This window comes from Hyla sarda, chromosome 1 (assembly GCF_029499605.1).
Source record: "Hyla sarda isolate aHylSar1 chromosome 1, aHylSar1.hap1, whole genome shotgun sequence".
Classification (NCBI taxonomy): Eukaryota; Metazoa; Chordata; class Amphibia; order Anura; family Hylidae; genus Hyla; species Hyla sarda.
In genome coordinates, this window is record NC_079189.1 from 181,746,383 (window position 1) to 181,757,015 (window position 10,633).

Consider the following 10,633-nt stretch of genomic DNA (forward strand, 5'->3'; position numbering starts at 1 on the left):
CGATAAGGTTGTCATGTTCATACAAGTCAACACTGCTCTTCTCCTCTTCCCATTAATAGTGACACCAGAAGATTGCTGATATCTTTGAAATATAGTTCTTCCTTATTATAGGCGAAAATTGGGAAATCTTGACATTCAGTAATGTTGCCTTTATATGTTGCCTTAATATGCCTTTACATCTTTATTTGCAATCTTGGGCTAAATATGTGTCTTTATGTGGGGAGGGTATGGTAAGTATTATTACATAGCACACTATGTCAGATCGCTGTGGTCCCGCTGCTGGGGACCCCCGGGATTGCTGCTGCGGCAGCCCGCTGTCATTACTGCACAGAGCGAGTTCGCTCTGTGCGTAATGACGGGCGATACAGGGGACGGAGCAGCGTGATGTCATGGCTCCGCCCCTCGTGACATCACCACCCGCCCCCTTAATACAAGTCTATGGCAGGGCGCGGTGACCGCCACGCCCCATCCAATAGACTCGTATTGAAGGGGGCAGGCTGTGATGTCACAAAGGGCGGAGCCGTGAGGTAACTATGCTCCGGCCCCTGTACTGCCTGCTCTGTGCAGTAATGACAGCAAGGTGCTGCAGCGGCAATTCTGGGGGTTCCCAGCAGCGGGACCGCGGCGATCTGACATCTTATCCCCTATACTTTGGATAGGGGATAAGATGTCTAGGGGCGGAGTACCCCTTGAAGGTACATTATAACTGTCCGGGGTAGAATCAATAAACTCATTAAAGTTAAAGAAAAATACAATTGTGTCACCAGATCTCATTCTCTGAGCCAAGAGTTATATCATCATTTGAAGCAGAACCTGTGGAAGGACGTAAGGTCAGCAAAGTTGTGAAGACCACCATGGTCCATGGTGAAAGGACAGAAAAATATTTTGGAGACTCTAGTTTAGCATCTGATTTGCCATCAGCCAAGGATGACTTTGAGCAGGTAACAAGGTGGCAGCAGAGGGTTTGCCTGAAAGCCACCATACGGTAGAATAGTGTTTTTTTTTGTACTATTTTACTTCTGTAGAATCTAGAAAATTGTAGTTTTCTACACTAAACTAAACCAACTACTAGTGTAGCAGAGCTGAGTAATAACCGCATGAGGATGTTTGTCAAAACTAGTGCAGAAGAAAAGTAAAGCAGTGCCCTATAGTACTAAATCATATACAAACAACTTTTTTACTGATTGGTTTCTATGGATAACAGTTCCACTTTTACTTTGCATCACCTTTGATAATGCCCCCACACTGTGTTTTCACAGTGCCTTATTTTTCCAAAGGACTGCTAGAAAACCAGCTCCTCATATTATATCAAACTACAAAAAAAAGTACACAATGAGAAATTCAGCTCTGCTACATCTTTAACTAACAAATAATATACAAACTAAGATCGCTGTGCAGTTTACAAGTGCCCAGTAGTTATTTTAGTCCATTTCCCCAATTCCCAATGAACATTCTCGCTTACAGTCTAATTGAGTTTTCTCAATAAACTGGATGATTGAAGAGCCTGAAAACCCTAGTAAACCCTCATCTACAATCTGTTAATTAATCTAACAACATCCAGGGGGATAAAGTGTTTGTAAACATGTTGGTGTATGCAAATATCCCTCGGCTAAGGCACGCATCTAAAACAGAATTATAGTACTCCAGAGATGTGGAGAACAACATTGGGAAGCTGGGGAATCCAAGCAGAAACCTCATAGCAGAATAGTTTGGTATAGCTGAAAGCTGTGGGGTTGGTTTGTCTGTTTGTTTCTAGAACAGACAAATAGATTTGTTAGATGATAGATATAAGAAATAGAGAAATATGAACGAAAGATATTAAATTGATAGGGACCTACTGTCACTTTTAAAGCAGCCTCATATGTAAGGGACTGAGCTCATAAATTTCCTAGCTCACAATGTCTGGTGGGGTGTTAGAGATACCTAAGAGCACCTAATACCTATGTTAAGCTATTTAATAGCATGGAGCTAATACACTATTCTAGCAAGGGGCCCTCTTCTGTCTATAGAAACTCCTGGATGATGTGCATTTTAAATTGGTCTCCTTAGCCACTAACAATGATATACTTACATAACAGTGTAATAATAGTTTATTTTTATTTAGGTTAAATATTTGGATTTACATCTCAAATGATTCAAACCAGTGTTACTGGGCTTATAGCCATGCTACCTACCAAAAGTTTGGTACCATGTTAGCCAGTTCAAAAAGTCGTATTGCTCTGAGTGAGATATAACTAATAGTCTTACAGTTATGATACCTTTTAGTGGCTAACTTAAAGGGGTACTCCGGTGGAAACCTTTTTTTTTTTTTTAAATCAACTGGTGCCAGAAAGTTAAACAGATTTGCAAATTACTTCTATTACACAATCTTAATCCTTCCAGTACTTATTAGCTGCTGAATACTACAGAGGAAATAATTTTCTTTTTGGAACACAGTGCTCTCTGCTGAATCACGAGCACAGTGCTCTCTGCTGACATCTCTGTCCATTTTAGGAACTGACCAGAGCAGCATATTTTTGCTATGGTGATTTTCTCCTATTCTGGACAGTTCTTAAAATGGACAGAGGTGTCAACAGAGAGCACTGTGCTCGTGATGTCAGCAGAGAGCTCTGTGTTCCAAAAAGAAAATTATTTCTTCTGTAGTATTCAGCAGCTTATAAGTACTGGAAGGATTAAGATTTTTTAATAGAAGTAATTTGCAAATCTGTTTAACTTTCTGGCACCATTTGATTTAAAAATAAATAAATAACGTTTTCCACCTGAGTACCCTTTTAAAGTGATTAAAAGCAGTGCTATAAGACAGTACTTGCAACTGCTTTGTAGGTTTTCATTTTTAGCAAATAGTAAAGCCAGAGGTAGACAGCTGCAGGCTCTGTCACATGAGTACATGTACATACTTCTAGAATGCTCTATCTTGTAGAAATTGATGGATTTGCTAAATGTATTTATTTCCAACATAGCACCAACATAGATAATCATTACTCAGATCAGTCCCTGTCCCCGATACTGGTCACTGATCATTGCTCAGTTTTAAACCACATACCAGGCACAGTTTTATAGGCACCAGCTAACCTATCAGTATGTTTTAGAGACTGGAAAGAAACTGGAGAAGCCAGGGAAATGCACAAAACACTGACAAAACATACAAATGCAGATGTTAACCATTGAGCAACCATACTACAGATTGCACAATGAGTACAAATTAATATAACTTAATACAACAGCTGGAGTGTTGCAGGTACTTCACTTCTGTTGGCAAGAAGATAGCTGTAGAGGGTCGACCTGATTTGGCTGCTTTTGGTTAGCATTTCTCATATATATTTTCATATCTCAAAAAATCCAGCATACTTAAGTAAATATGGCTGACTGATACATCCTGATGAGTACATCTACTATATACTTGTAGATAATAGTGGAGTGGGTGGCTGCTGCTGCTGTTGGCAGATCACAAGAACATTGCATAGTTATTTTTATGTCAGTGTTATGCATGTGCACAGCTAAAATAATCTCAAGTGAATATTTCGGCTGCCTGTGTTTAGATGTATTATTCATGCCTGAAAAAAAACCATATAAAGTCACTCAGCAGTGAGATTTCTCTCATTTTTTAGGCTTTAAGCTATGTGGGTGGAGATGTAAACATTCACCTGCCAAATTTAGTGGAATCAAAGATTACCAAAGAGGATGGATCTGTTCTAAAAAGGTTTGGGCTGGCATGGCATCAACGTTAACTGATTGCAGTGAAACTAACAGAAGTGGTCACCTATTCACCTAAAAAAAAGTCTGCCACCAGTCTTGACCCCTCTTCCTCCAAATTGCTGACACCTCTAGACAGGTGACATGGAAACAGGCTTATACACACTTACTGCCCATAGTACAAGCACAAGTTAGCAAATTAAGTTGGGTGTAGGTTGGGTGCTGCCGTGTCCTGAGGTTTCAATGGTACATTTTTCCAAACTACTCCAGTCTACACTTGACTCATCTAGAGGCACATTTGCAGCATTTGGATAACCCATAATGTGACATAGCGTAAACCTATAGCAGTCAATGTAGTCCATATAGTAGGGTTTTTGCAGGGTTTACTAAGGTATCCTTGGGACACTTTACAACTTGAGCAATGCCCACTGGAGACTTTGCATCTTACTGATATAAGGTGTGTATGTAAATAAACATTCTCATAGTTATGCAACAGTCATGTTGCCACCCCATGATTTTTTTTCTAGAAAATGAAGTTTTTCTTACAGAAAAGGATTGCATTAACACATGTTTTGCTATGCACATGTTTATTCCCTTTGTGTGTATTGGAACTAAACCAAAAAAGGGAGGAAAAAATGCAAATTGGACATAATGTTACACCAAACTCGAAAAATAGGCTAGGCAAAATTATTGGCACCCTTTCAAAATTGTGGAAAAATAAGTTTGTTTCAAGCATCGGATGCTCCTTTAAACTCACTTGGGGCAATTAACAGGTATGGGCAATATAAAAATCACACCTCAAAGCTGATAAAAAGGAGAGAAGTTCACTTAGTCTTTGCATTGTGTATCTGTGTGTTCCACACTAAGCATAGACAACAGAAAGATGAGAAGAGAACTGTCTGAGGACTTGAGAACCAAAATTGTGCAAATCCATCTCCAGAGATCTAGTTTTGCCTTTGTCCACAGCGCGCAACATTATCAAGAAGTTTGCAACCCATGGCACTGTAGCTAATCTTCCTGGGCGTGGACAGAAGAGAAAAATTGATGAAAGGTGTCAATGCAGGATAGTCCAGATGGTGGATAAGCAGCCCCAAACAAGTTCCAAAGATATTCAAGCTGTCCTGCAGGCTCTGGGAGCATCAGTGTCAGCGCGAACTATCCATCAACATTTAAATTAAATGAAACGCTATGGCAGGAGACCCAGGAGGTCCCCACTGCTGACACAGAGACATAAAAAAGCAAGACAACGTTTTGCCGAAATGAACTTGAGTAAGCCAAAATCCTTCTGGGAAAACGTCTTGTGGACAGATGAGTCCAAGATAGAGCTTTTTGGTAAAGCACATCATTTTACTGTTTACCGAAAATGGAATGAGACCTAGAAAGAAAAGAACACAGTACCTACAGTGATATATAGTGGGGGTTCAATTATGTTTTGGGGTTGTTTTTCTGCCTCTGGCACTGGGTGCCTAGAATGTGTGCAAGGCATCACGAAATCTGTGGATTACCAACTTATGTGGATTACCAACTTATGTGGGTCGCACTGTACAGCCCAGTGTCAGAAAGCTGGGTTTGCATCCGATATCCTGGGTCTTCCAGCAGGACAATGACCCCAAACATACGTCAAAAAGCACCCAGAAATGGATGGCAACAAAGCGCTGGAGAGTTCTGAAGTGGCAGCAATGAGTCCAGATCTGAATCCCATTAAACACCTGTGGAGAGATCTTAAAATGGCTGTTGGGAAAAGGCGCCCTTCCAGTAAGAGAGACCTGAAGCAGTTTGTAAAGGAAGAGTGGTCCAGCATACCGTCTGAGAGCTGTAAGAAGCTTATTGATGGTTATAGGAAGCGACTGATTTCAGTAATTTTTTCCAAAAGGTGTGCAACCAAATATTAAGTTAAGGGTGCCAATAATTTTGTCCAGACCATTTTTGGAGTTTGGTGTGACATTATGTCCAATTAGCTTTTTTTCCTCTCTTTTTTGGTTTATTTCCAATACACACAAAGGGAAACGTGTGTATTGGAAACGTGTATAGCAAAATCTGTGTTACTGCAATCCTTTTCTGTGAGAAATACTTCATTTTCTTTAAAAAAAATTCAGGGGTGCCAACATTTATGGCCATGACTGTATACATATATATGGTAAAAACTGCTTGCTTGTTAACTATTTAATCTATTAGTGTCAGCTGTTTGAGGGAAATCAAAAGTATTGAGCTAGATCATGGGGTAACTTAGGGAAGTATGTTGTCTCCTGCCTCCACTGTGTGTAGATAACAGAATTGGTTTGAATGTTTACCTTCCACCTAACAGACACATTCATGCTGTAAAATGTTCCTAACATTTCTATGTTGTTCTCATCAAAATGTAATATTGATAATGTATATTTATAATTATTCCGTCTTACTCTTAATCTGTTGGCTGAGGCCACATGGAGAAGTGAGTTTTTAACTTTGTTCACATGATTAAAGTGTTGTATGACAGTTTCTGGTCCTGAGAAGCCGGAATCCATGGGGGCACAGGGCTTTGCACAGAATATTACATCTGTCGGAAAAAGTCGAAAAAAGGTTGATTAACATGTGCGCCAAGAACATCATGAAAAAATGTGAAAAAAGACACCCATAGTTTTAAATGCATTATTTTTTTTTACTTGGTCAGCACTCTGCTCAGCCTAGCCCTATATACATTTGGCAGGAAGCTGCATAGGGCCCCATTCTTCCTGGCAGTCTCCCAGTCTCTGACTGAGAGCACATGGCGAGTGAGATTTTACACCTGTTCACACTTGTTTGGTGCTGTGCGGTGTCCATTGCTGCCACGGTGCCGTGTCTGTGGGGAGATATGGCCCAAGGACGGGTTTGAGTGGCATTGGGGCTGCTCTGTCAGTGGGTCGTTCCCCCTGTGGGCACTGGTGTTGTGGCGGTGGTGGTCGCCGCTCAGTGCTAAGCCATTTTATGCTAGGGACGTTAGGGACCCGCTACTTACAGGTCCCCTTGATGTGGCTAGCGGGCTTGCACTTCATAATCATAAAGTACACTAACGACTAAGCATTAGATCAAGGTGCATGATGTGGATGTGCGACCATGTCTGTTTTCTCCATTTGAATTCACATTTATATTAGCTGCTAGTTTGTTTATTGTACTTATTTAGTTCTATTGTTTTTTAAAACAGCTTTTATACTGATTATAATTATTGGTAATTTAGAGATAGTATACATTGGCCATACTGTGTCAACCGTACATTGCAACTGAGATATTACATTAGTCAGTATTATTATTAGCTTACCTATAGGGTAAGTTTACATGCACAGCTTTTGTCTTGTCTGCCTAAGACACCAAAATTTCTTGTCCCAGCATTATCATTATGGTGAGTCGCTAGTAACATTTGCCATGGCAGCGCCATTTCTCTTCTGGTTTTCTCTGCGTGGGAGCAGTTTCTTCCCTATTGTAGCACTATAAAAGGTAGAAATAGAAGAAGCAGACTTCCTAGACAACAAACAGGGAAGAAACAATGACTGGACTGACAACATAGGGAGGAGGGCAACCAGTTAAAGTTTTAGGCAGATTGGCTGGGCCTTAATGTCCAAATTGGAAATTGCGCTTACATTTGAAATAATCCTTATGACAGCTGTTTAAGTCTGGATTTACAAGCATGTGTGTATTTACCGTAGATGTATGGCTTAGTCATTACATAGTATTGGATTTTATCTGTCAAGACTAAATGTTCAGTAATGGGGAGAGACTATATTGTCCAATGTTGGTTGGCAGCACACAGAACATGCTGTTGCCAAGTCATTGTCATTCAGTTCTACAGTATTAATTCTGTGCAAATGGCATACCTGTCAATGAAAAGGCATAATGCATCCAGTATTGGAAGCCGTATGTGAAAACAAACAGCTAAATGGAAATCCTACTAAAAATTCATCTCTAAAGCTTCCTCCATAGCAGCCATCTGGAACAGCACTCAAGCTGACATAGTAAACTCTGGAGATAACAACTTATTGCTTTATTTAGTACCAGGCTAAACAGACATTTTTAGATGTGGGCATAAATCTATAAAGTCAGGAGCCACATCTCATACAAATCTCTGAAAATGCAGCATAGAATCTAATAGCAATGCATTTAAAGCTAAAAATGTCTAAGACTCGATATAATGTCTACACTCAATATAAGGTATGTATAAAGTTGGGGAATACTGGGTAGGTGTAAGGCCTCATGTACAAGTCAAAGTCCTTGTATTCTACCATATGAGGCATCATATTCGTCCATAGAATCAATGCTTCCAGGGGACAATGCCATTGATATTCAGCATGCGGTGGAGCATGCCTTCATTCTGTTTATGTGAATTTCATGTACAATATAAGCCCATAGATTTCTATGGGTTTTCCATTACTGTAATATGTAAATAAGAACCTCAGCAATGAAATGTGGTTTGAGTAGCTTTACAACATCTTAACCACTTATAGTAAGGTATCCATAGCAAGTCCTTGTTGACATGTGCACTGGAATGAAGACTTTGACTGTATAGAAAATATGACATATGATCAATGTCTTTTATGCCCTACAGAACAAGGATGAATAAAGCCAGCACACAGAAGAGGACTGTGGTGAAGGACCAGCATGGGAAACATGTTTTCGTTGAGCAGCTGGAGGATGTTCCTGAAGTGCTACAGAAGGATGACCTCCAGACTGACCTTCAGCAACTTCTTAACCGCTTCTGTGGAGAGGACTGGAAGAAAAGGGCCAAATGAGAGGCTGCTGCTCCATTCTTACAACACATATCTGTAGTCAGTATGCAAAAGACACATTCTAGTCCATGCCCAAAGGCCATGGGTACCATGCGCAATGGGTAACACCGACACTCCTGTTCTGCAAATGTCATAAACAAAATGATCAGTTTTGTTTGTTTGCAAATGCAAAGATAATTTGTGACCAAAGATAGCATCCTTTCCTTTCCGCTGGTAGATCCATATATTCTCCATTTAATTTGAGATGAATTCAGTTCCCTTTGTCCTTCATGTCAGCTCCGTCCACAGGCCTCTTCATAGTGTTTGCAAAGGCAACCTATTAAAGGATGGACCACACCATATTACTTACACAGAGTGAATGTGCTCCGTGGATTTGGAGATACCAGATGCTACTATAGGCCTTGATGAGACTTTGCTAACAGGAAAACAAAGTAGTTCCTGAAAGAGACTTTATAATGCTTTCTGCATTTAGTACAGGATTCCAACTATCAATACGCAGTCATTACTGTTTCAGGTTATTCTAGTGTATATCACTGGATTTAAGATATCCTCACTACAGTTAAGGGAAAAAGTAAATAACCAGATAAATAACCAATCTGCTGCTTATGAAAAGGCAGAAATACAAAAAAATTCCAATATTATAAAGTGGACAGACGCTAAAGTCCCCATCTTCCCTACTGCAAGACCTGTGCTCATGTCCATGCTACAGTAGCAGACCATTTAGCCTTATATAACTAGTGGGAATGGCTGCTTATGGTGGCACTGTAAATACTATGATGGGAGAGAGAATTCCCCATTTAAGGAAAACTAATAATAAATAAGTCACCTTGTTTATCAGGATTTCCTATGGCACATGCATGTGGCATTAAACAAAGATTAAACTCCTGTAATCATGTGTGGAACTTGTTAACCCTCTTAGCACTGAGCAAGCAGTTTTCACAAATGTGTCCTCTTCTATTTCTGTATTTTATTTTTATGTCAAAAGCTAAAGACACAATGCAGGTTTCAGTTCTATTTTTTATGTCTTTATGTCGGGACTAATTCTTGGAAATGATTCTAGCATTTATGCACTTTTTTTTTTTTAAAAGAAGGGATTATAAAGAAAATGGAAATATTTTTTGTCTTCTGTACCTTATTCTTCTGGTGGTTTAACTATGTAGCCTTTTAACGTACAAAATATATATATAGATACATATAAGCACTATACATTTTAAACCCATTTATTTAATGTAAGTATAGATTGGGAATTGAAAAGATCAAAACATTGCATTAAACTAGAACAAGCTAATTTATAAATAATACAAGAAAAAAAAAGCAAAAAAAAAAAATATATAAAAACCACAACGAAAACAAATTAGGCCTTTGCTCTAAGGGGGGGAGGAGAAAGACCCACCGAGAGAGATGAATGTCAGTTGTAAATTACTAGGGTTTCAGTCAATCCCTTAACAATTCTCTGGGGCCCTTGGGTTTATTTAATGAAAATGACCTACTGTGTAGCTTCATTTCTTTCTAGCAGAAACATTGCTAAATGACTTTCTCAGCAGGAAAGTCCGGTCACTTACCATGAAGTCTGGATGGGAGTCTTGCAGCTATTGTCATTTAGGGCTATCATGTCCATTGTGTGACAAGGTCTGAAGAAACAAATCGGTTGTGCTATTTGCAGTGCAGATGATGTCTGTGTAACAGCATAAATTGTTCCTCACTTTTATAGGTTCTGGTTCCTTTTTATTTCTGCTCTGTTATAAAACAAAGTTTACTACTGTGAGAAGTGACATTTAAGTTGATGATTCAGCATCTTGTTCCCATGGTGATAACACTAATTTAATATATCTATGAGGGCATGTCTTAGTTAAAAATGGCAAAAATAAATCACACTAACGATACATAGCTGCAACGTGTACAATGGCTGATTTAATTAAATAAAGTGTTCAATGTACAAATAGCTGCTTGTTTTTTCTCTGGTGATCGGCTGTGCATGGTATTTATACGTGTCATACACTGGGAATGAAAGCCCATGGACATTGTGCATTGAGTTATCAAATAAAGCTTTTTGTCCAACTCCATCTACATCAATGTCCACAATTCCAAAACATTGTAGGATGCCATTGCTAATAGAGATGAGGAAACAGAATGGGACAGATCTAGGAAACGGTCTAGGAATGGGTTCACACATGGGGGAGGAAGTTGTCTTATAGTAAGATCCT

At 39.4% G+C, this 10,633-nt stretch overlaps 1 protein-coding gene across 31 annotated transcripts in view; it reads left to right on the forward strand.

The window, feature by feature from the left end:
- The window catches only part of ANK2 (ankyrin 2), a 634,142-nt gene extending 623,773 nt beyond the window's left edge, over positions 1 to 10,369 (forward strand). For 30 of the 31 annotated variants that reach the window (XM_056565107.1, XM_056565143.1, XM_056565099.1 and 27 more), the window contains 2 exons: positions 768 to 941; positions 8,249 to 10,369. In XM_056565107.1, the coding sequence (XP_056421082.1) occupies positions 768 to 941; positions 8,249 to 8,263 (189 nt within the window). In that variant the 3' untranslated portion in view covers positions 8,264 to 10,369. The remainder of the gene's footprint in view (positions 1 to 767; positions 942 to 8,248) is intronic. The other variant, XM_056565192.1, reaches the window with a different exon arrangement.
- Positions 10,370 to 10,633: the final 264 nt, after the last annotated feature.